The 27623-nt window shown below is 38.4% G+C and overlaps 1 protein-coding gene across 2 annotated transcripts in view; it reads left to right on the top strand.

The window, feature by feature from the left end:
• Positions 1-27623, top strand: part of KIAA1217 (KIAA1217 ortholog) — an 894654-nt gene that overhangs the window by 152410 nt on the left and 714621 nt on the right. Inside the window, exon 1 of one of the 2 annotated variants that reach the window (XM_053713943.1) lies at positions 25448-25699. The exons of the other annotated variant lie outside the window; for it this stretch is intronic. Coding sequence (XP_053569918.1) covers positions 25633-25699 — 67 coding nt within the window. The 5' untranslated portion in view covers positions 25448-25632. Of the gene's footprint in view, positions 1-25447; positions 25700-27623 lie in introns of those variants that run through there. 2 annotated transcript variants of the gene reach the window in all.

Here is a 27623-nt window from a genome sequence, read left to right as displayed (position 1 = left end):
TTATTGTTATCAAATAAATTATTCTACTTTTGATAGAAGCTTTTTTGATTTACTGTACACCTAATCACTAGATACTTATTATAGATAATTATCACAGATATTGTAAATAATAATTATTTCACACAAGTATCTTCAGCTAATAGCGCCCTTACAAAATCTTCTTTTACGGCTTAATACTTTTTAGATTGAAGGATCTAATACACTGTAAGGGGTTTGATACTTTATTTAAACCAGCGCACTATTTCCCCACACCTTTAACATCTTTCTTAAGCAACTCTGTGATAGGGTGCAAAACTGTAGATAAATCTGGAAGAAACTTGCCCACGTAATTTACAAGGCCCAATATCTGTCTCAGCTCATGTACATCAGAAGGGCTTTTCATCTGTTCGATAGCCCGAATTTTCTCGGGGTCCGGCTTGATGCCATCCCCGTTGATGATATGCCCAAAGTAGCATAATTCAGTTTTCCTAAAATGACATTTTTCTTTATTCAGCTTCAGCCCAGACTCTTTGATAGCCTGCAGCACACAACTCAAACGCTGATCATGCTCCTCCACTGTAGACCCATACACTAGAATGTCGTCCATGACGACTGCTGTGCCCACGTGGCCACTCAGGAGAGAACTCATTTCCCTCTGAAAGATCTCAGGAGCGGAGGATATCCCAAAGGGAAGTCTGCAGAAACAGAACCGACCTACCGGAGTGATAAAGGTAGTCAGTTTGCGGCACTTTGGATCCAGGGGGATCTGCCAAAAGCCGCTAGAAGCGTCTAATGTGGAAAAGAACTTCGCCCCAGCCAACTTCGGGGCTATATCTTCCAGTGTCGGCAGCACAAATCTCTCCCTCTTCACTGCCTCATTCAACCTTTTCAGGTCCACACAGATGCGCACCTTTCCGTTTTTCTTTGCAACTGGAACAATGGGGGCACACCAATCAGTTGCTTCGACAACCTCTTCAATAACCCCCATAGACTTCATGCGCATGAGCTCTTTCTCCACTTGAGGCATGAGCGGGAACGGAATTCTACGAGGAGTAGAAATACTGTACGGGACTGCGTCACTTTTAAGTGCTATACGGACAGGTTTGCAGCTCAGCAGGCCCAACTCGCCAAACATATCTTCAGAGATCTCATTCACTCTGGCCACGAGGCCCAAGTCACAGGCTGCTTTTCTGCTCAATAAACTGTTAACACACTGACCTCGGATCACATGCACCCACATGGTGAACTTTTTTTGTTTGTACTCACAGCTGGCAAGAAATTTCCCCACACAATCAATGCAGCCACCAGGACTATGAACATTTGTAGTAACCTTCGCCAGCTGGGGCTGTCTAGGCAGTTTCATAAATTCAGCAAAAGACATTACAGTGATATCTGCTCCTGTGTCAATCTTAAAATCAACTTTGGCTCCCATTACAGTAAAAGTAACTTTCCAATCTTCCTCTGAGCTTGTCCGTTCCACAACAGACCCCACAAAAGACACTTCCTGACCCTCCTGGTCACTGTCCACCTGCATCTCCTTAATGTATTCAGTTTTACACACCACTTCAAAATGGCCTATTCTGTTACATTTTCTGCATCTTTTATCTCTGGCCGGGCATATAGCACTCTGATCATGAGCCCGGTAGCACCGTGTGCATCGGCCATGTTGCGCCCATCCACTTCTAGGCCTTTCCAATACTTTTGATCTACCGCTCACACTGTTCCTTTCACTAGTAATTTTTCTAGACTGTTGCACTTCATCCACAATACTCTCAGACCTCAGATCAGCACTTTGCTTTTTCACCAGTTCACTCTGGCGGGCCATCCTAATAGCCCCTTCTAACGTTAAATCAGGCTCTAACTGCAGCTTCAGGGAGACTTCAGCATCTGCAATTCCAATAACTATTCTGTCTCTGATTTGCTCTTCTTTAGCAACACCAAACTCACAGAATTCAGCTAATTCATACAGGCTGCGCACAAATGACTCCACAGATTCTCCCACACGCTGATTACGTTTGTGAAAACAAGCTCTCTCATGAATCACATTTCTTTTGGGCACAAAGTGGGCACTGAGTTTATCCATAACTATATCAAAGTTAACTTCTTCCCCTTCTTGAAAAGTAAAAGCATTGAACACTGGCTCTACATCTTTCCCCATGGAGTATAAAAGAGAATTAACTTGTACTTCACCACTCTCCTTGTTCAGTTTGGATGCAATCCTGAAGCGCTGAAACCGCTGACGCCATGTGGGCCAAGCTGCAGGCTGAGAAAAGTCAAAAGGCTCAGGTGGGGTAAACTTTGACATCGTCATCATCAGAAACAGAAGCGTAGTCCAGAACTTCTGACACCATGTCATGAGATGCAGGACATATGCAGGACACAGCAATGATGGTACAACTCTATTTTATTACAGAGCATAGCAATACACATCCAGACAGGTTGATTGTACTAAACTAACTGCGACACAGACACCGGACCTAAGCCCCGCCCACATGCTAGTGACATCACATCCTGCTATCATCACAGTTGGGTCACCCTCATGGTCGGAAATATACAATAAGATATGTTATACCTATACTATATATGAAACCGCAGCAGACACATTAAATAATAGGGCTTCCTTTCAGAAGATATGGTACTACTGGATGTTGGCATTTCTCTGGCACAGGTTTTATTTGTCACAAAGTTCACAGGTATTGCCGTGATGCCTTGATATTGAGGCATCACTGCAATACCTTTTTTGGCACACCTATGCAGAGATGGCCACTCTGCGATGGTGCTGATCGTTGGTGGATCGTTGACGCACTCCATTTAGTCAGGTGGAGATAGAGGGAGGGAGGTGGAGGTGGACTCAGGGAGGTGGAGGGAGGAAGAGGGTGGAAAATAAATTCTAAAGGGATCTGGGAGGGTAGGGGGTTGGGGGCAGCTACACTACAGAAAATTAAGGGTTTCAAATGACGGTGACAATTGTGAGGTGGGGGAGGGAAGAGAGCTGTTTGAGGGGGTCGAGAGGTATCAGGGGGTGGGATGTGTCAGGTGGGAGGCTGATCTCTACACTAAAGCTAATATTAACCCTACAAGCTACTTACAAGCTACCTAATTAACCCCTTCACTGCTGGGCATAATACAAGTGTGGTGCGTAGCGACATTTAGCTGCCTTCTAATTATCAAAAAGAAACGCCAAAGCCATATATGTCTGCTATTTCTGAACAAAGGGGATCCAAGAGAAGCATTTACAACTATTTGTGCCATAATTGCACAAGCTAATTGTAAATAATTTCAGTGAGAAACCTAAAGTTAGTGAAAAAGTTAACAATTTTTTTATTTGATCGCATTTGGCGGTGAAATGGTGGCATGAAATATACCAAAATGGGTCTAGATCAAAACTTTTGGTTGTCTACTACAGTACACTAACGTTAAAATTAACCCTACACTCCCTACAAGCTACTTAATTAACCCCTTCACTGCTGGGCATAATACAAGTGTGGTGCGCAGTGGAATTTAGCGGCCTTCTAATTACCAAAAAGCAACGCCAAAGCCATATATGTCTGCTATTTTTGAAGAAAGGGGATCCCAGAGAAGCATTTACAACCATTTGTGCCATAATTGCACTGTTTGTAAATCATTTCAGTGAGAAACCTAAAGTTTGTGAAAAAGTTAGCAATTTTTTTTATTTGATCGCATTTGGCGGGGAAATGGTGGCATGAAATATATCAAAATGGGCCTAGATCAATACTTTGGGTTGTCTACTAAAAAAAAATAATATATACATGTAAAGGTATATTCAGGGATTCCTGACAGATATCAGTGTTACAATGTAACTAGCGCTAATTTTGAAAAAGAATGGTTTGGAAATAGCAAAGTGCTACTTGTATTTATTGCCCTATAACTTGCAAAAAAAAACAAAGAACATGTAAACATTGGGTATTTCTAAACTCAGGAATATAAACTATTTAGCATGGTTGTTTTTTGGTGGTTGTAGATGTGTAACAGATTTTGGGGGTCAAAGTTAGAAAAAGTATGTTTATTTTTCCATTTTTTTATCATATATTTTTATTTATTTATTTATATATATATATAGTAAATTATAAGATATGATGAAAATAATGGTATCTTTAAATATTCCATTTAATGGCGAGCAAAATGGTATATAATATGTGTGGGTACAGTAAATGAGTAAGAGGAAAATTACAGCTAAACACAAACACCGCAAAAATGTAAAAATAGCTCTGGTCCTTAAAAGGACACTGAACCCAAAAAAATTCTTTCATGATTCAGATAAAGCATGCAATATTAAGCAACTTTCTAATTGACTCCTATTATCACATTTTCTTCATTCTCTTGGTATATTTATTTGTAAAGCAAGAATGTAAGTTTAGATGCCGGCCCATTTTTGGTGAACAACCTGGGTTGTCCTTGCTGATTGGACAGCACCTTTAAACAAGTGCTCTCCATGGTTCTGAACCAAAAATGTGCTGGCTCCTTAGCTGAGATGCCTTCTTTTCAAATAAAGATAGCAAGAGAACAAAGAAAATTGATAATAGAAGTAAATTAGAAAGTTGCTTAAAATTACAAGTTGTATCTGAATCATGAAAGAAAAAAATTGGGTTTAGTGTCCCTTTAAGGGTAAGACAATTGAAAAATGGCCTTCTCCTTAAGGGTTAAAATGACTTCCATTATCAAACAGTATTTTATGTGCACACATTGAGGTACCAGATCCTACTTGAGTATGTATGTGCTAGAGTTCACAGTATAAAAAGGAGTCTGTGATTGGCTTATAGCTGTCACGTTATACAGTTGACAGGAAAATTAAAAAAAAATATATAAAAGTGTGAGGGGGAAAAAAAATCTACTGGTCATTTGAATATAAACATTTTGTTGCATTGTTTTTTTTTATAATGCATTTGCTGATTATGCAATTTTATTTTATATAATGGTACATTTTTTATGTTTGAATAATTTTTATTAATTTTTAGAAATAAACAATTACAAAAAGAAACATACCTTTCTCTCCGTGTACCTCAGTTGTTGGAAGGCTCAGGGAGAAAGTTTACAATAGTATATGATTATCCAACCTTCAATTCAAATTACAATCCTAGTAGTGAGCTATGGTATCACAGTTTTCAAGAATAGAGTCCTGAAGTCCCCGTTCATGTATGATGTAAATTCCATGATCTTACAGTATTTCCAGAATTCTTCTTTTTGATTATGAAGAGAATTGTACTTTTAGACTGTCTTGTTTTGTATTTGTCTTATATAAACATTTAACAGAATAACATCATAAAATTAATAATAGCTGCTCCACTCTAAGTAGTCAGAGCTAAATAGGATACCACTGAGAGAAGGTAAATTTAAGAAAACTAGATTGAAGGGAGGTAGGGATGGAGGGGGGGGTATGGAGTGACAACATATCTCCTTTTTTTTATCTTTATGATTTGTCTATCAGTCTATGTTGTGTGTATTTTAAAGAGTAAAGTCGGTTGTGATCATATAAACCACCTTGAGTTACGTTTCCCTGTATGCATACATCATTAGGACTCACTTATTTATCCAATAGTACCATACCGCTTGGACCGTTTCTCTGTTGTCTAGGGTATTCGATGCAATCTCATACATAATGTATGTATGATTAATTTTATTATATATTTCCGTCCAGGTTGGGCTACCCGTTTTCCAGTACCTGGCTATACACGTCCTTGTGATTGTGCATAGGATCCTGATAAATGTGTTGATGTGTTTATTGTATATGTTTATATGTTCATGCAGAAGGGCCTGTTGTATTGTGAGATCGATATTTTCGTCCAGGATTTAACTAAGGTAGATAGATGTCTCCAAATCCCTTTGATTTCCCTACAATCCCACCACATATGTCTATATGATCCTACTTCTCCACATCCTCTGTAGCAATAGATATTTCCTTGTGTGTGCATGTGAGCAGTTCTCATGGGTGTTAAGTACCAGCGGTAAATGGTTTTAATAACATTTTCTTTAAGGTCCACACTTATAGGTCCCTTCTCTGCGTTTTGAAATATTGTTTCCCATTCCTTAGTGTCTTTATAAATAAGTAGTTCCTTTTCCCATGCCACCATGGTTGATGTTTTTGTATTGGTCTGTGTAGCTTGTATGGCTATGTATAGGATGGAGATGGCATGCTTATCGCGGTCTGGCGTCTTACAAAAGAGTTCTATTGGGGTGGTGTTGCTTTCTCTCGGGTTTCTCAAATATGTTTGTATAGCTGATTGTATTTGTAAATAAATATACCAGTGTAATTTCAGTGGGTGTATTACAGTCTGAAGCTGATTAAATGGCAGAACATTTCCACCCTCTAAATAATCCGCTACTCTGTATAAGCCTTTATTTTCCCATTTTTTAATTTGAGTCCTGAGTTCATTAGGCAGTATGAATCTTATCGGCATGTATAAGGAGTGTTTTGGGAGTAATTTGTATTTAATTCTCGCAAGTTTCCAAGTAGTTACTGTGAGATTTTCAGTGTAAGGTCTTAGTGTCTCTTTAGTAGTTTGTGTTTTCTCTGGGTCCCAGATAACTGTATCACTCTCGTTCCACCCACCCAGATTCGCTTCCAAATTAGGCCATATAATCTCTTTAGATCTCTTCAGTAACAAGACATCTTGTGCTAATCTAGCAGCGTTATAGTAATCTATTAAATTAGGGGCCCCAATACCTCACAGTTTTTTATGCCTATTTAAGATTGACTTCGCTATTCTGTTTGTTTTGTTACCTCTAATGAATATTTGAATCTCCTTTTGTAATAACTCTAGATCTGTTTTCACTATTTTAATGGGTAGGGTTCTAAATAAATACAATATCCTCGGTAGAGCATTCATTTTTACCGCCGCCACTCTTCCCAACCACAAGAAATTAAAACCCTTCCATTTCAATAAGTCTTTTTTAATTTGTTTAAATAATGGGATGTAATTTACTTTGTATAGCTGTGTGGGACAGTTAGGGAGGTGGATTCCTAGGTATTTGAGAGAATGGTTCATCCATCTAAAGTTAAAATTTGACTCTAATAAAGTCTGAGTCTACATGGGGATCGCTATGGGAAGGGCTTCACATTTTTCTGCATTGATTCTGAAACCCGAAATAGTAGCAAAGGTCGCTAGGTTTTGGTATAGGTTAGGCAGCGATATCAGTGGGTTTGTTAAAGTCAAGAGTATATCGTCCGCAAAAAGGGCCAGCTTATATTCCATTTTATTGATCTTAACTCCCGTTATATCCACCTGCGAGCGGATTTTGGCGGCTAGTGGCTCTATGCATAGGGCAAAGAGTAACGGAGACAGGGGGCACCCCTGTCTGGTCCCATTACGAATTGGGAAGGGTTGAGATTTATATCCTGCCGATGATACTTGCGCTCCTGGGGAGGAATAAATGGCTTTCAATGCTTTAATGAGTGTTCCCTGAAACCCCATCTTGTGTAGTACTAGGAACATATAGTCCCAATCAATTCGGTCAAACACCTTCTCCGCATCCAACGATAGGAGCAGAGAAGGCGTCCGTGTCTCTCTCATGGTTTGAATTAAATTGGTGACTCTACGTATATTGTCTGGGGCTTCTCTACCTTTAATAAAACCCACTTGGTCCGGATGGACCAAGTGGGGTAGGATATGTTTAAGTCGGTTAGCTATTATCTTTGTAAAAATTTTAAGGTCTTGATTGATGAGGGATATTGGGCGATAGCTTTGACATGATGAGGGATATTGGGCGATAGCTTTGACATTTTTTGTGGTCCTTTCCGGGCTTGGGAATTACTACGATTTTGGCAGCTAACAATTCAGGTGGAATATCCCCTCCCTCCATAATATAGTTACAGAATTTAATGAGGTGCGGGATCAATGCTGATTTAAAGAGCTTATAATAATCGCCCGGAAAACCATCCGGACCTGCAGCTTTTCCTGGTTTGAGATCTTTAATTGCCCCTATTACTTCTATAGTGGATATGGGTGCATTTAATGTTTCTCTTTGTTCGTTAGATATGGTTTGTAATAAGTTGTGGGTGAAAAACTCTGAGATGAGTGTCTCTGTCTCCTTGTTATGTAAGACCTTTCTCCCATCATATAATTCGCCATAAAATGTCGCAAAAGTATCTACTATTTCCTGCGGGTGTGAGGTTAATTTGTTATTTGGTGTCTCAATGTGGGTGATCGTTGAAGCTCTATTTCGTTCTCTAATTTTGTATGCCATATATCTATCAGGTTTGTTTGCAAATATAAAATATTGTGCCTGAAGTTTCTGAATGGATCTAGTGGCTTGGGTTTGAAGGAGTGTGGCTAACGCTGTTTTTTTTAGATTGGAGAGTCTGTTGAATTGCCTTTGTTTTAGTGAGCCTGTGTTGTCTTTCTAATTCCTCAATCTCTGTGTGCAGCTGTTTTAGGTTTTGTCTGTACTTCTTGATCTTCAATGTTTTTTCTTTGATTAGTATCCCTCTTAAAACTGCCTTATGAGCTGCCCAGATAATTCCAGGGTTAGAAACCGTGTCTGTGTTTATGTTCCAGTACTCTGTTAATAATTTAAGTATACTGTCGTATGTCCGGGGGTCACTAATATAAGTTTTGTCAAAAGTCCACGTTCTACTTCTATTCGGATCGCTCAATCCCTCCACCTGTAAGGTAATGATCGAGTTATCAGACCATACGCATGCATGAATCTGAGAGTTGCTTAATAAAGGCTGTAAAACCTGGCTGACAAAATTGTAGTCCAACCTAATATAAGACTTGTGTGCTGCTGAGTAGAAGGTAGTGTCGTTGGTTAAGCCATATAGAGTGGTCCAAGTCTCTATCAGGGAGTGAGGTAAAAGACTGTCCTTTATTGATTTAACAATGCGGTTATGTCTAGCCTGTTTATTAGATAGAGATTTAATGTCTGTTGGGCTAATAGGTCTCATGGTGATATTGAAGTCCCTTGCTAGAAATATTTTGGTATGGGACCATTGTGTGAGCAAGTGTGAGATGTGTTGAAAGAAGCTGTGTTGATTTTCATTAGGTGCATAGATATTGCATAGTGTGATTTCTAAGTCTGATATTCGCCCTTTAACTATGAGATATCTCCCTTCGTTATCTGTAATTATATCGTCTTGTATGAAGTTAAGTGAAGAGTGTATAAGTATGGATGTACCCCTTTTTTTAGAAGTTGTTGTTGAGTGATAATGGGTGTTGAAATATTTTGCCCAATATTTCGGGATTTTCTCTTTAAGAAAATGGGTCTCCTGTAGGAATAGGATGTTAGCGTGTAGAGAGGTGTATTGTGACATCGCCATTCTTCTTTTTACATCTGTGTTTAAGCCCCTTACATTGTGGGACAGTATCTTTATGTTAGGAGTCATGTTGTTATATATAAGTGTGCATGTTGCAGAATTATGTTTGTTACCTGGTGATCTCTGCCCTGGTACTTTATTCTTGGAGTTTGTGAGCAATCAGAGTTAAATTTGGTGGTCTGTGTCATGTCGTCACTGGGAATGGGAAGGGAACTGGAAAGAGAACACAATGTCAATAACATAAAAAACAATAATCTGAAATCCTCGGTATGAGGTTTTCTCAAGGATAACTTGTAACAAATCATTAGAGTAAACAAGAAAACAAGAAAACACTGTACATTGGGGGTATATCTCCACAACATCTTATAACTATTGTTTTTATCTCGTAACATGAAGTCACTATGAGCAGGTAACATTGAAAAGGCGTTTACATTAAATTGGGAGTTAGAGAGTCTTTGCCTCCAGATGGTCTGAGGGCAATCTGGGTTATCCCAATCCGCTGCTTTTCATCTGCTCCCAGTTATCATTCATGCAGTAAGATCTATATAAGATACATAGTTGCAGTCCTACGTTGTTTGTAGTTTGGTTTAGGAGATTTTCCCCCTTGTTTCTTTTATCTTTTGTTTCTTATGGTTGATTGTCTGCCACTTTGAAGCATCTGGGTGTCTGTCTGGGTCTTTGCTCTTCGCCGGGTTAGATATCGTGTTTGGGATGGTAGGAATTTCTAGATCCAATATACTGCATATCTCTGGTATGTCTTCTGGTTCTTTGAGTGTGATAGTCTTAGAGTCTTTCATGATATGCAGGGCAAATGGGAATCCCCATCTATATGATATCTGATGTTTTCTAAGTAGGCTGGTGAGAGGACGTAGGGCTCCTCTCCTCTGTAGAGTTTTGACGCTAAGGTCCTGATAAAATTGGATTACATTGCCTTGGTATTTATATGTTGGGTTCTTTCTTGCTGCTTGCAAGATTTTTTCTTTATCCGGAAAGAATGTTAATTTGGTAATAATGTCTCTTGGAGGTAGGCCTGGTTTGGGTTTTGGTTTTAGCGCTCTATGTGCTCTTTCTATGTGAAAAATGTAATCAGCTGGAGAATTTGTAATCTGGGTGAATAGATGGGTGAGGTAGGCTAGTATCTCCGATTGAGCCTCTTCTTCTGGAACTCCTTTGAGACAGATATTATTCCTCCTACTTCTATTCTCCAAATCCTCCATTTTGTCTTGGAGTTCTTCCAGTGTCTGTTGTTGTGTAGAGATAGTTTGAGACATTTCATCCTTTTGGTCCACCATGGAGTCTTTTTGATCTTCTAGTGTCTCTATCCTATTACCCATATCCATCAAGTCTGATTTAATTTCAGAAAGGCTACTGGTTACTGAAGTATGTATGGAGTCAATTTTTTCCCACAATTTTTCAAAATTATCTGCAATGTCTTTTTTGGACACCAGGTTTCTGAGGTCGGCTTTTGTTAATGGGCTTTTGTCGTGTTGCTGTTGTTGCTGTCCATTTCTGTTTCCAATGTAGATTTGGTTGTTGGAGCAGGCTTAAAGAATTGAGACACGGCTGCAGATTTTATTGTTTTATCCCCTTTAGTGGGTCTTTTGGAAGCCATCTTAGTGGTGGTTAGGGATAGGTAAGGCAAGTAATGAGGTTATGAAAAGTTTGCGCCTCCTTTATTGATTACAGAGGTTGATTCTTGCTGAGCAGAGAGCTGCGGGGTATTTAATCTAATAATGGATCTGGTCTGATCCTTGTTTTCCTTTAAAAGTTGTAGACCGGCAGACAATCTATATATAGTGAAACTTGAGGTATAATTTGTTTTCACAACATATAGGGATTTACATCGATGTTGTTTTCATTATGACAGCTAGAGATTGATTCCCCCTGTACAGATCAGGGTGTTTTTCACATGCTAACTGAGGAAATTATTGACTTATTTATTCTCCAAAATTGCTTATCAAGTGATTTTCAGGGAGTGCAGGTATTTAGTGGTTTCCCTCTCCCCAGGGAATTTATCCTCACAGGATGATCACGGAGAAGGGTAAAAGGGGTATGACCTGCCACCACTCAGGGCTGACAGGAAAGGGGGGGGGAGAGGGCGATGACAGAAAAACACTGGGAAAAGTCAGAGAAAGTCACTTCTGCAGTTCTGCTACAATAAAGTAACTTGTTACTACAAAAACACTTGATTGCTTGTTAAAATGTGCAGGAGTTAAGCTGTGGACCCAAAGGGGTAATGGGTTCTTAGAGTGTCTATAAGTTCTTGTTTGCAAAAGATTGGGAGCTCTATGATATGACTTTACTTCTATAACCCTTTATTTTGCATTTGTAGGTCCAAGTGTTTGGTGTTATTGACAAATATTTTATGTTGAAAGTGATTTGCACCGTTTATTTTTTATGTTTATAAACAGCTTTGTACTTGCTAGGGCTCTGAGATAATTTATGAGGCAATTGTAAAGTGGAAAAGTCCCTCAATAAACCCACAGAGCAGGCTCAGATTTAATATCCATGGGTCATATGTCCCTCTGTTCAACCTGCAGGCTCCGGAGGGCTCACCAAGTCTAACTGCACTGTGCTGGCACCTCTCTCCTTGCTGCGTCTTGCCCCTTAGCTAACTTTACTCTTTCTTCCGGGTTCACCCTGCAGCTGTCTGTGACGTCAATCGGCAATGGCGTTTTTTCGCGCCTTTTTACCGCTGCCTTAATATAACGTTTGTTCAGCTGCATATGTGTCCCCCAGTGTCCCTCTGACTCACCGGCACTCCTGACCTCTGTTTAGATGCCGCAGGGGAGAAGCGGCTTGCGGGACCTCTGGATTCCGGTCCGCCCGATGGTCACTTGCGGTCTCAGCTCAAAGTGTGTATTCAGCAGTAGGGATAAAACACTGATCTCTCCTGTTTCCACTGCTACAGATCTTCCGGCCACCACACAAAGATATAATACCCCTGGGCAATGTGTTCTGGTGTCTTTGAGCAGCAATTATAGCAATTTCATGCAGGAGCTCTCTCACACCACGTCTGCCCTGCTCTTAGGCTAGCTCCGCCCCCCATGGTACATTTTTTAAAGGGACAGTATACTGCAATTTTTTCTCCCCTTTAATTTGTTCCCAATGATCTATTTTGCCTGCTTGAATGTATTTAATTGTTACATATAGAGCCTTTACCTTTTATTTTGGTATTTTAAATAGCTGCTTTTGCCTGTGGTAAAGCTGAATAAACATAGCCAGCATAAGAAATCACACTCCCTCTGGGACATGAGTATTAAAATATTAATTTTCAATTGTTCTCTTTAACTATTGGGCTTTGGTATACATACAGGAGATAAGGAAGCATCTGTGTGTACAGAAAGTGATAAAATGAGGAGATCTGATTTTTCAGCAAACTAAGTCCATTCTTATGAGTTGTGGTGTCAAAGAAACCAGCTATTTAATATATAAAAATAAACAAAAATACTATTCTACTGATATGACAAGTAATTGGAAACACGAGGGAAATCTAATTTTACACTACACTGTCCCCCTAAGTGAATTGATATTTTTAGCACTCTGTATTCTTTCTCACATCTCTTCCTGGATGTCCTCTCACTACCTAAAGCTAAATCTCTCCAAAACTGAGCTCCTTATTCCCCCCCCCCTCTTCCAAAATCTCCACCCCCAATCTCTCTAGAACTGTCGACAACTCCATTATTACCCCTACCCCGCATGCCCGATGTCTTGGGGTCACACTTGACTCAGATCTTTCTTTCACTCCTCACATTTAGTCCTTGGCTAAAGCCTGCCGCTTCCACCTTAAAAACATCTCTAAAATTAGATATTTCCTTACACAAGACAGAAATCAGATTTTAATCCATGCTCTCATCCTTTCCCGCCTTGATTACTGCAACTCTGTCTTCTCTGGTCTCCCCAGCTGCAGCCTAGCTCCTTTACAATCCATAATGAATGCCTCTGCCAGACTCATCTTCCTTACATGTCGCTCTTCATCTGCTGCACCTCTCTCTCTGCCAATCCCTTCACTGGCTTCCTCTTGCCTCCAGGATTAAACACAAAATTCTCACTCTGACATACAAAGCCCTCAACTGCACTGCTCCCCTCTATATCTCAGACCTTGTCTCCAGATACTCTCCCTCCTGTCCCCTTCGCTCTGCTCATGACCTCCTACTCTCCTTCTCTCTTGCTACCTCCTCACACTCCCGCTTACAGGACTTCTCCAGACTGGCTTCTATCTTGTGTAACTCTATGCCTCGCTCCACAAGACTCTCCCCTAGTTTTGAAAACTTCAAGCGCTCCCTAAAGGCTCTACTGTTCAGGGATGCATACAACCTACACTAACTTTTCTTTATACCGTTTCCTCTCCTCCATTGCTATCCACTGAACCCCCTTAGTAAGTCTAAGAGCCATGCGGGTTTGTAGATCACCTTCTTTAGAGCTGACCAACAGTGTGACTCTTGGCAGGGCCTTCTACCCGTCTGATCCCTATAAATGTTTCCTTGTATTCCGCCTATGCTTATAGCGCTCTACAAATAACCGATAATAATAATAATAAGGTGTTCAAATGTTGCATTGCCTGATGATCCACTTACATTTCTTACCATACATATCTCACATAATAATGCAGTAAAATGAAATAATTACCTAGATAAAGCATCTGCCACCCTCATTTAGCTGCTGGTCGCAGAGAGTGAGAAGGTCATCAGGGATAGAAGCAATGGGTAAACCTTAGCTGTAAACACAGGAGGAGCTTTCACAAAACTGTGCTGAACCTGTGATCCTTACTCTAAAGCAATTATAAAAGTCATTAGTGATGTTCTCTGTCAATTATTATCCCAGGTAATGAATAATCTGTACAATTTGTTCTGGCTAATGCCTTTTTTATTCTTACGTCTGCCGGGTTTGTGCTGACAGCACATATAAAATACATCCTATTTGTAATTTTCTTATTCGTTGTTAGATGGCTAAAGAAAATTCTACTAAAGTTTTATCTATCTATCTAAATAAAAATAATATATATATATATATATATATATATATATATATATATATATATATATATATATATATATATATATATATATATATATATATATACATATATAGCAAACTGCATTTGTCCAAATGATAATAGGCCCAGGTCCGGGTCAGGATCTACCTACAGCCCTACATTCTAGCTTCTAACCAAACAAACTGAGATACAAACAAGAGTTACACAGGCTTTTGTCATTTCTTACGCACATACAAAAGATGGCTATTGACAGCACTCTTAAACCGGAGTGGGCTCACATCCCATGCAACTAGTTTATATCTCAGTTTGTTTCTGCCTGAAAGCAGACAGTAATCTTTATGATTTCACTTCTATTACTGTCAAGCAGCATATGCTACTCATGCACAAAACAGATAATTTGCAATGGTACTTCAAGCCAATGAATGAGTAAAGTAGTCCTGTTTAGGAAAGATGGCATTGAACAATAAATATATATATATATATTTTAAAACAATATTCAAAATTATTATACAGAGCAACATGTATATTATTACAATTCCTTACTTCTGAGTTACCTTTGGGGCCCCAAAATAATTATGCACCAAGGCCCTCTGTTGAGTAGGTCTGCTACTGCAGTGGTTGCCAACCGCGGTCCTCAAGGACCCCCAACAGTCCTGGTTTTCATTATAGCTAAACCAGTGCACAGGTGAAGTAATCAGCTGATCTGTAACCAACCTGCTCTCATCCATCAGCTGATTATTTCACCTGTGCACTGGTTCAGCTATAATGAAAACCAGGACTGTTGGGGGTCCTTGAGGACCGCGGTTGGCAACCACTGTGCTACTGCATAACTCTGAGAAAATATATTTATTTTCAAATTACATCTAGTTTTCAATAAAATGTATAATTTCATAAATAATAAGGTGCTCACTCTTCCTGCCTAGTTTTATTCATACAGTGAATTAACCATAATCCGATTAACTACAAATACAGATGACATATTTTACTCACAATATACTTAACACAGAAGCTGATGCAGTTCAGGGGAGTGGCTAAGTGGTTTATGGGTGTGGCTTAGTGCTTCTAGGCAGGTTTAGATGATCGCTGGTTTCACTTTGTTAACCAGGACATATATAGAAGAGCAGTAAATGCAGAGTTTGCAATCCAGGATCACGTCACACATAGGCTTACCATAATTTTTAGAGGTGAAACTGGGACCACCTGGTGCGGTGCCAGGGGGGTGTGGTCAGGAGCGTGGTCAAGGGGGGCATGGCAATTACCGGTCCTTTTAAAGTAGTAGCTTTTATGTGTGTAATGTTTTGTGGATACTCTACCCTTCCTCAGTCAAACAAATGAATCACACAGTTTAAATAGACCATAACACCACCCCCTAGTCAAAAAGGCACCATTACGTTGTCATGGCAAATAAATCATTAATCTAAATCTCAGATTCTAAATAATGCCAAACATCAAGCATAATTATCACTTTCACAATTTAATATCTGCAGTGTAATATGTGTTTTATGTGTCTAATTAAGGAACAGAGCCAAATACTGATAAGGCATTAATACAGCATTGAATGAAATAAGTACAAAACAAACACGTACCTGCTAAAGCTGTTTAAGAGGCTACTCTATACCATAATGCAGGAAGATTACATCCAAAATGCTATCCTGCATGAAGCAAAGCAAGATCCAGGCCAGAAATCCTGCCTGTCTGTACTTCCAAGCCATACCCATATGATTCCCCTAAAGGTGTATCACCGGCAATGTCACTGGGGGGGGGGGGGGTGTTAAATTCTTAGAAAAATAAACCAAGTAGTACTACAAAATTAAAAAAAACCCTATGCTGCTCACTCAGCCTGTATTACTAAATGTAAACTTTGAAGGACACAAACGTTAAGCTAAGCAGGGCTGTATGTAACAAAGTACCAGCATCCAACTATGCTGGAGAGTCACAGTCCAGTCATTTTGAATAATGTGTCTGGGTTTCAGGTGGTCTGAAACCCAGGCACATGATTTGAAACCTGGAGGTGGCAACCCTACTGGAACAGAATGAACAACTGGGTGGGACACTGGGACAGCACCTCCAAACCGGGACAATCCCAGTAAAAGTGGGACTTCTGGTAAGCCTAGTCACACAATATGAGCTGTGAGCTTGCAATCTATCCAGCATGAAACTTATACATTACTGCTCTTTAAAACATTTCATTTTGCATTTTCTGTGATGTTTTTAAATAACACTACTTTATTGACTTTTTTTTCTACTGAAAGGCATCACTACTGCAATTGGTAATAAATAAGAATTACTATAAACTTTCATAGAATACAGTTACCTTAGGTTCTGAAGTTATCCAGTCACTAGAAAACCAAAGAATAATTTCCTTATAGAAGAAATTCATTCAGTCAAATTCTGAAGCTCTGAATCCTTTTTGTAATCCCCAAATCAGGGTGAAATGATAATATGCTGCTTTTCCTGGCTATATTGAGGGGGTATTCAGAACACTGCTGCTTGGCATTCAATTCACTCCTATCTCATTTCACAAGTACTAAAATAGTAATCATGAAAGGTCCTCATTAGTTCCAACACTGGGAAATCAGGCTTTAAACCTTGTACAATCATCTCACCTCTACATAGCTGACGAGAGCTTCATTATAACTGTCTGTCATTAGCTGGGACTTTATTAATTCAAAGAGATGTTTTACCTTTGATCTGATGAGTATATACAAAATACAGCACCATCCAGCCTTGTAATAAACATTTTGGATCCAGTTGGTCAAAGATATTTTTTTTAATTCTGATTATTATATTTAAAATACAGCAATAATGTTTTAGTTATTTTGTTTCTGCTTATTTAGCAATGGGTTGTGATCTCCTTTTCAGCAGTGCAATATACTGAAATACAAAAATTGCAGAAGCATTAAAAACAATAAATAGAAAAACTTGGCACCTAAAATTGTCTGCATTTAATTTTAATGGTAAGGTATCTCTTAGCCAAGACAGGAAACAGACATTTGCAGCTCCAGTTTTCTTTAAAGGGATATATTAGTAAAAAAAATACAAACTTTTAGATAATTGTTATTTTTCATTAAGAGATTAACACCTGTAAATGGTTAAACACATAAAGTTAACCACCTAGCGCTCTGATGTTCAGTTCTTGAGTAGGACTCAGTTGTTGGCGCTTAACAGTATGGTGAACCCTTTTGCAGGAGTTAAAAGACCACTCAATGCATCAGAATTAAATAATTAACAAGTACATAATAAAAAGACAATGTAATAGCACTTACTCTGAATTTCAAATATGCAGTATCATGTGACAGACATCAGCCAATCCCAGACTAGTATACGTATACCCTGTGAGCTTGTGCACATGCTCAGTAGGATCTTGTTCCCCATAAAATGTGAATATAAAAAGACTGTGCAAAATTTGATAATGGAAGTAAATTGTAAAGTTTCTTAAAACTGCATGCTCTTTCTGAATCATAAAAGTTTATTTTGACTTGAGTGTCTGTTTAAATAAAATGGGAAATAAAAGGTATCACCTGAATTCAAGCAGATAAACTGAAGTAGTGAACATAACAGTTGTATGACTAGAAAAACGTTTTAGTAAAGAAGACTGAGCACAATCTATATTTGATAGAAGACGTTTAAACAGTGTTTGCTTTAGTAGTAAGAGAAAGTAAAGCTGTAGGTGTTCCCTGCTATCATTTAGCATCACCTGCCAAACCCCTCTTTACAGGTTGCTTGTATAATATGGCCAGATGTCATGCATACTACTGAGTATACTGTAGTAATAGGACAATTTTCAAACAAGTAGACCAAGACCATTGTGATATTAGCAGTCAACTGTAAAGTATATGGTTACATATTTCTACAGCATCCTCACAGGTGCAATTAGCAAGCTTTATTTAAAGCCCACGTGAAAAGCTGATGTTAGGGCCCAATCACTCGAGGGGTCTTTGTGAGGCTTCTAGGCTTATCTTCTCTTGACCATTAGCTGTAACTTACACCTCTGTTTTATGTATTTAGTAGATCATGCTTTTTGTATGGCACTGAGTCAGAGCTACAATTTTACACCCAGTCCACTCTGGGATTAGCTATCATTGAAAGTGCACACAGGTTACTCTGGGGTTAGCTGCCAGTGAAAGTGCACACAGGTTACTTTGGGGTTAGCTGCCATGGAAAGTGCACACAGGTTGCTCTGGGGTTAGCTGCCAGTGAAAGTGCACACAGGTTACTCTGGGGTTAGCTGTGAGGGAAAATGCACACAGGTTACTCTGGGGTTAGCTGTGAGGGAAAGTGCACACTGGTTACTCTGGGGTTAGCTGTGAGGGAAAATGCACACAGGTTACTCTGGGGTTAGCTGTGAGGGAAAGTGCACACAGGATACTCTGGGGTTAGCTGTGAGGGAAAGTGCACACAGGTTACTCTGGGGTTAGCTGTGAGGGAAAGTGCACACAGGTTACTCTAGGGTTAGCTGTGAGGGAAAGTGCACACAGGTTACTCTGGGGTTAGCTGTGAGGGAAAGTGCACACAGGTTACTCTGGAGTTTAACTGCCAGGGAAAATGCACACAGGTTACTCTGGGGTTAACTGCCAGGGAAAATGCACACAGGTTACTCTGGGGTTAACTGCCAGGGAAAATGCACACAGGTTATTCTGGGGTTGGCTGACAGGGAAAATGCACACGGGTTATTCTGGGGTTAGCTGCCAGGGAAAATGCACACAGGTTATTCTGCCAGGGGAAAATGCACACAGGTTATTCTGGGGTTAGCTACCATTGAAAATGCACACAGGTTACTCTGTGGTTAGCTGTGAGGGAAAGTGCACACAGGTTACTCTGGAGTTTAACTGCCAGAGAAAGTGCACACAGGTTATTCTGGGGTTTAACTGCCAGGGAAAGTGCACACAGGTTACATTTGGCCAGCCCTTCTATAGATACTTAAAAGTGTATTATGATTATGTCAGCTATGTCTTATACTGTGTATTTACAGTAAATAAGTCACATTCCAATGTTCTGCATATAGCAGAATATGTTTTCTAAATAGATATTCCTATATATCAGTAAATAGCTATACATATATATATATATACATATATATATATATATATATATATATATATATAGATATAGATATAGATATATAGATATATATATAGATATATATTGTACCAAAATACCATCAGATATATAAAAATATGTATTTATGAATAAATATAACATATTCTTCTATGTGGAGAACATTGGAATGTGTTCATATTTTTATGGGTTAGGTGTGAGGGAAAGTTTACACAGGTTACTCTGGGATTAGCTGTGAGGGAAAATGCACACAGGTTACTCAGGGGTTAGCTGTGAGTGAAAATGCACACAGGTTACTCTGGGGTTAGCTGCCAGTGAAAATACAAACAGGTTACTCTGGGGTTAGCTGCCAGTGAAAGTGCACACAGGTTACTCTGGGGTGAGCTGCTAGTGAAAGTGCACACAGGGTACTCTGGGGTTAGCTGCCATGGAATATGCACACAGGTTATTCTGGGATTAGCTGCCAGGGAAAATGCACACAGGTTATTCTGGCGTTAGCTACCATTGAAAGTGCACACAGTTTACTCTGTGGTTAGCTGTGAGGGAAAGTGCACACAGGTTACTCTGGGGTTTAACTGCAAGGGAAAGTGCACACAGGTTACTCTGGGGTTAGCTGTGAGGGAAAGTGCACACAGGTTACTCTGGGGTTAGCTGTGAGGGAAAGTGCACACAGGTTACTCTGGGGTTTAACTGCAAGGGAAAGTGCACACAGGTTACTCTGGGGTTAGCTGTGAGGGAAAGTGCACACAGGTTACTCTGGGGTTAGCTGTGAGGGAAAGTGCACACAGGTTACTCTGGGGTTTAACTGCCAGGGAAAGTGCACACAGGTTACTCTGGGGTTTAACTGCCAGGGAAAGTGCACACAGGTTATTCTGGGTTTTAACTGCCAGGGAAAGTGCACACTGGTTATTCTGGGATTTAACTGCCAGGGAAAGTGCACACTGGTTATTCTGGGGTTTAACTGCCAGGGAAAGTGCACACAGGTTACAGTTGGCCAACCCTTCTATAGATACTTAAAAGTATATTATGATCATGTCAGCTAAGTCTTATACTGTGTATTTACAGTAAATATGTCACATTCCAATGTTCTGCATATAGCAGAATATGTTCTTTGTATTTCTAAATAGACATTCCTATATATCTGTAAATAGCTATCTATATATATATATATATATATATATATATATATATATATATATATATATATATATATATATATATATATATATATACACATATATATATATATATATATATATATATATAGATATTGTACCAAAATACCATCAGATATATAGAGTATTTTGACCACATCATCCTCTTTATGCATGTTGTCTTACTCCAAGCTGTATAGGCTCGAAAGCCTACTACCAATTAAGCATATTAGGTGATGTGCATCTCTGTAATGAGAAGGGGTGTGGTCTAATGACTTCAACACCCTATATCAGGTGTGCATAATTATTAGGCAACTTCCTTTCCTTTGGCAAAATGGGTCAAAAGAAGGACTTGACAGGCTCAGAAAAGTCAAAAATAGTGAGATATCTTGCAGAGGGATGCAGCACTCTTAAAATTGCAAAGCTTCTGAAGCGTGATCATCGAACAATCAAGCGTTTCATTCAAAATAGTCAACAGGGTCGCAAGAAGCATGTGGAAAAACCAAGGCGCAAAATAACTGCCCATGAACTGAGAAAAGTCAAGCGTGCAGCTGCCAAGATGCCACTTGCCACCAGTTTGGCCATATTTCAGAGCTGCAACATCACTGGAGTGCCCAAAAGCACAAGGTGTGCAATACTCAGAGACATGGCCAAGGTAAGAAAGGCTGAAAGACGACCACCACTGAACAAGACACACAAGCTGAAACGTCAAGACTGGGCCAAGAAATATCTCAAGACTGATTTTTCTAAGGTTTTATGGACTGATGAAATGAGAGTGAGTCTTGATGGGCCAGATGGATGGGCCAGTGGCTGGATTGGTAAAGGGCAGAGAGCTCCAGTCCGACTCAGACGCCAGCAAGGTGGAGGTGGAGTACTGGTTTGGGCTGGTATCATCAAAGATGAGCTTGTGGGGCCTTTTCGGGTTGAGGATAGAGTCAAGCTCAACTCCCAGTCCTACTGCCAGTTTCTGGAAGACACCTTCTTCAAACAGTGGTACAAGAAGAAGTCTGCATCCTTCAAGAAAAACATGATTTTCACGCAGGACAATGCTCCATCACACGCGTCCAAGTACTCCACAGCGTGGCTGGCAAGAAAGGGTATAAAAGAAGAAAATCTAATGACATGGCCTCCTTGTTCACCTAATCTGAACCCCATTGAGAACCTGTGGTCCATCATCAAATGTGAGATTTACAAGGAGGGAAAACAGTACACCTCTCTGAACAGTGTCTGGGAGGCTGTGGTTGCTGCTGCACGCAATGTTGATGGTGAACAGATCAAAACACTGACATAATCCATGGATGGCAGGCTTTTGAGTGTCCTTGCAAAGAAAGGTGGCTATATTGGTCACTGATTTGTTTTTGTTTTGTTTTTGAATGTCAGAAATGTATATTTGTGAATGTTGAGATGTTATATTGGTTTCACTGGTAAAAATAAATAATTGAAATGGGTATATATTTGTTTTTTGTTAAGTTGCCTAATAATTATGCACAGTAATAGTCACCTGCACACACAGATATCCCCCTAAAATAGCTATAACTAAAAACAAACTAAAAACTACTTCCAAAACTATTCAGCTTTGATATTAATGAGTTTTTTGGGTTCATTGAGGACATGGTTGTTGTTCAATAATAACATTAATCCTCAAAATACAACTTGCCTAATAATTCTGCACTCCCTGTATGTGAAGAACATTTGAATGTGAAATATTCATATTTTTATGTTGGGTTAGCACACTTGAGAATTTGCCTTCGGGTTAGCGTGCGATTGGGGTGTTTTTTCCCCTAACTTTTTTTGCATCGAGACTTCTATGGGGGAATAGGTTATCGCATGTGTGATATTCTAAATTTGGCTTTTTGCACACATGGGGTTAGTGGGCGAGTAATAACTTTTTACTTTCAACTTTTAATATGAGCGCAACCCGACGCATGCAAAAAGTTTACTTCTTGCACAGTTAGTGCTGGAGCGAAAGTGCTAAATAGTGCTCCATTCATAATCTGGCACATAGAGAATTATTTTATTTTTTTAATTGAGATTTAAAGCCAATACAAAGTAATAATCACAATACAGAAAATGATTTCGAGCCTTATGCTGCCACAGATACTCTTTGACACATATCAAATTGCAATATGATTAAGATGACAAAGAATATTCTGTATTGTCGAACATAAAGAACCTTATTTTATACCATGAAACCATATTGTATTGATGAAGTATGAAATTGTCTATCAAACACCTGCTTAATTCTCTAAACATTTTCACCCTACAGATCTCACTGTTTTTTCTCACAAATTAAAAAATGGTGAGCTTTTATCAAAATACTCAAAACACTTATAACTCTGAAAGGAAAACCTATGCATACAAAAATAACAGCGATTTGAATGTACAGTGCACTGAAAACAGCGTAATTTGATTTGTATTAGGCGTAATATTAAAGTTTAAACATACGCCGGGTTCTCCCTTTGTACTTTGTCCTCCATTGCAAACTTTTACATAGCAGAAAACTCTCATTATTTCTATAGGAGACATCTCGCCACTCGGAGGAACAGCACCTTTTATAAATAGAATTTAATGAGGGTTGCCTCTGTGAGTGCCAGCGTGGAAAACCATGTATAGATCGGCAAATTCATCCCTGCCAATGTGTTCAGCTAGCTCCTAGTAGTGCCTCTTCAACAAAGGATACAAAGACAAAGAAGCAAAATTGACAATAGGAGTAAATTGTAAAGGTGTTTAAAATCTGAATCATGATTTGTGTGTTGCTTGAATGTGATGTACATCATTTTAAAAACAATGTCTTATTAGCATCAAAGAAATGGGTACTTAGGATAGAAAGGACAGATTTTCGGGGGGGGGGGGCTTTTCCCTCATGACTTCCCCCCTTCTTCCAGATGCTCATAAACTTAGGTATGTTTGAAATATATTGAGTAAAAATTAACCCTAAAATCAAAATAAAGATTAATGAAGCATGAAGTTTTAAGATATTTGTCATTTTACTACAATTATCAAATTTTTCGCAAAGCTTTTATATACACACTTTGTGAGGCCCCAGCTATTACTGAGCATGTGCAAGAGTTCACAGTGTATACGTATATGAGTCTTGGATTAACTTAGTACTGTCACATAATACAGGGGCAGCACATTGAAATACATTTTAAAATTTGTCAGAAAAAGATCTGCTGATTTAAAATTGGAGTAAGGCTATTGCATTGTCTTTATTGACTTTGTCATATGTATTTATTGATTATGCAATTCTTCTGTATTTAATGATCCTTTAAGGGACAAAGTCTGTTTTCTCATGGTTTTAATTGCTGGTTATATATTATATACTAAAGCATCTAGTTTCCTCTATTCCCCCCTGAAATCGTAGTGTCTATCAAGTGCATTTTGCAGTGTTTCAAATGCCTATCAGAAGGGGGAGCTCAAATTCAGTTTACATTTAACTGAAAGCGTTATTAGTCACTGTAAAACAACACAAAAACAAGTGGATATTAATATCAAACAAGTGAAATAGATAGCAGCAGCATTGTTATATTGCCTATGACATGTTTAGGTCACAGTTATGGCCATTTTTATTCCAAGAAGATACTTGTCACCTGGCTGTCCCACCAAAACTATGGAATTTACTCACAACCCTATTTTAACCCACTATTCCCTGCAAACTTAAGTTATATATTTTGCTTTATGGCCTCTTTATGCACAGTGAGACAAGCACACTTTTTGCAAAAACGCAAATGTGCTTTAATAGCATGCACCATATAACCTTTATGAGTACTCTGCAGGCCACTTAAAGGGACACTGTACCCAAAAAATTATTTCATGATTCAGATTGAGCATGAAATTTTAAGCAACTTTCTAATTTACTCCTATTATCAATTTTTCTTTGTTATCTTGCTATCTTTATTTGAAAAGAAGGCATCTATGCTTTTTTTGGGTTCAGTACTCTGGACAGCAATTTTTTTATTGGTGGATGAATTTATCCACCAATCAGCAAGGACAACCCAGGTTGTTCACCAAAAATGGGCCGGCACCTAAACTTACATTCTTGCATTTTAAATAAAGATACCAAGAGAATGAAAAAAATTTGATAATAGGAGTAAATTAGTTAGTTGCTTAAAATTTCATGCTCAATCTGAATCATGAAAGAATTTTTTTGGGTACAGTGTCCCTTTAAAGGAAGAGTAAAGACAAAATTAAACATTCATGATTCAGATAGGGCATACAATTTTAAACAACTTTCCAATTTACTTTTATCATCATATTTGTTTTGTTCTCTTGGTATTATTTGTTAAAGGCTAAAATGTTAATATATATAGCCCTACACAATTTTATATCCCTTTAAAGGAATGCATTAACTTTTGCACATTCATTTAAAGAGACATCAAATTATAAAAATAAAATGATCTAATATGTTAGAGCATTATATTGTCTCACCATTGCTTGCATATAACTATGTCGTTAACCTCTGCAAAATGGTTAAATACATTCTGAAAATCAGCTCCAATTCTAAAATAAACTCTGGGTGATGAACCAATCATGAGCCTTATTCCTACTATCACCGTAAGTGTGTTACTACTTTAAAGTGGGCTTTATAATTTTTTAAACCCCACAAATGAGTTAAATACATAGTTATACAACCAATATGTCCCTTTAATATCTCTTTAATCAAATGTATGTTTAAAGAATGATACCATGTTTATTTTGGTATTTATCGCCCTCATTTTGTGAGGCCACTGATCTATGTAATATATGTAGCTTTGTGGTTTAATTTTGGATCTCACAACACAGGAATATCTGAAATGGAAATGTAATTCTGCACTCCATTAAACAGTCTAATTCACAACGAGTAATTGTAGCTATGTGTAGCAGAGGCAGCAATGGAAAACACGCAGACTTACAATTTACCCGCAACACAGACTTTCACCTGTTGAGGCTCTCACTGCGATCTGCTTTGGGTTCATATCAGCTTCTGCAAGAATCGCTACAGACTTCACACAAGTCTCCCAGCCCTCCGAAAGACCTTCATTTCAAGCGGTTGTGATAGGACACAGTGGAATGCTGTTTATTATTATCATAATCCCTCTCTGATTTTATTTTTTATTTTTATAATCCCTTGCTGATTTTATTTGCAATGACTGTTAGAAAAGTTTTGTAGAAACCTTTAGCTGTTGCTAGAGACTATGGAGAAACATAAATCCTTCCATTCTGGAAACTGCCTGGCGTTTCTAGATAGCTCTCAAGTGAAGGGTAAGTAGCTGGAAAACTCTCTGACAAGGTTATATTTAGCAATACTGATGTATGAAGCTACACAAGAGGGTGGGAAGGATTCATACTTTTGTAAAAGAAAAGTCATTTTTGTCTTACTGATACAGAAAAGAGCTTTATATCTCTTTAAGGGACTTGCAGAGAATTTGATACTTGAGGTGTTTTCCAGTTAAGCAAAGCTATCACATGTCAGCTCCATTTAACTTGCTGGGACTGTACACAGCCTTGTAAATGCAAATGATATGCTTTTGCTGTCAAATGTAAAACTGACTATCTTAATATTCTTTGTTCAGTAATTAAGAGAAAATGATCATGAGTTTTTTAGAGTCGGCAAATAGAGATGAGAACTTTATAAATATCAGACAGATCAGCCCATTATGTCCTGACATGTTAGGTTAGAGAAGACACATTTAAAGAGACAGTAAAGCCAAAATTAAACCTTCATTATTTAGATAGAAATTCAATTTTCCATTTTGCTTCTATTATCAAATGTGCGTTGTTCTTTGGTATCCTTTGTTGAAGAGCAAATCTAGGTAAGCTGATAGGAGCTTAGGAGTGTGCGCGTGTTTTTATTATTCTATGGCAGCAGCGTTTACAACTATGTACATCATCTCTATGCAAACACTGCAGCAGATGGCTAAAGACACGTGCACACTCCTGAGCTCAGCTAGGATTACTCTTTAACAAAGGATACCAAGAGAACTAAGCAAATTTAATAATGAAAGAAAATTGGTAAGTTGTTTACATTTTCATGTTCTAAAAAAGCCATTTAAGTTTAATTTTGACTTTACTGTCCCTTTACTTCCTCTGAGATACTTGTTTTGCCTACATTTATTATATTGCTAATATAAATGCAGTTACAACAAACTGTAGCAGCGCCACAATATATTCCAGACAGTTTATTTATGTTCTGTCATAATTTGTTCATTTAATGTGGTGCCACTTGGTGGTGCTATATTGATGATATTTTCGGTATTCGGCTTGGCGAGATTGAATCCCTGTTACATTTTGTTACAGATTTAAATAGTCCAGGCACATTAAAGAGGCATGAAACCCAACATTTGTCTTTCATGATTCAGATAGAGAATACAATTTTTTTTTTTTTTTTTTTAAATCCTTTATTTTAGAACCAGCGGTATAGAAAAAATAGACAAATAATTTGCGCCATGCAAGGCCCATAATCAATGTCATACCAAACAAACAAAATATAACATTAACATTGTTTTAAATCGCAACTTAATTAAATCAATAAAACTTAACCGGAATGACCTTGTAATTCTACTTTACACTGCTGAGATCATTTTAATTTCTATTATACCCCCTTCCCGAAAAACAGAACAAAAAAAAATATAAAAGAAATAATCTTTTTTCTCTTTTCTTATTTTTTAAATAAGGCAGGAAAAGAAGGAAAGGAAACAGGGGGGGAGGGTAGGAAAATACATCAGCTCCTTTCTCACTATCAGTCCATAATGATATTTACCAAATACCCAGGAGTACTAAGTCTGAGTTTGTGAACAGGAATATCATATAGTCAATATCGGTAGTCGGGAAAGACTTGATAAATGTTCCCCATTTATTAAAGAATTGTCTAATATCTGATTCATTATCTATATTGGTATCCCTTTGTTCCAATATACATTGCTTCTTCAGGTAGTTTTTAATCTCTGGGATACTTGGGATCTCTCTTGATTTCCATTTTTTGAAGATTAAGTACCTAGCTGCCAAGACAGATGAGAAGAGAATACAATTTTAAACTACTTTCCAATTTACGTTTATTATTTAATTAGCTTCCTTCTCTTGTTATCCTTTGCTGAAAGGTTTATCTAGGCAAGCTCATGAGCAGCAGAGAACCTAGGTTATAGCTGTTGATTGGTGGCTGCATTAATATATCTGGATGTAATTGGCT

Source organism: Bombina bombina, chromosome 5 (assembly GCF_027579735.1).
Source record: "Bombina bombina isolate aBomBom1 chromosome 5, aBomBom1.pri, whole genome shotgun sequence".
Classification (NCBI taxonomy): domain Eukaryota; kingdom Metazoa; phylum Chordata; class Amphibia; order Anura; family Bombinatoridae; genus Bombina; species Bombina bombina.
This window is presented reverse-complemented; position numbering and strand designations above follow the sequence as displayed.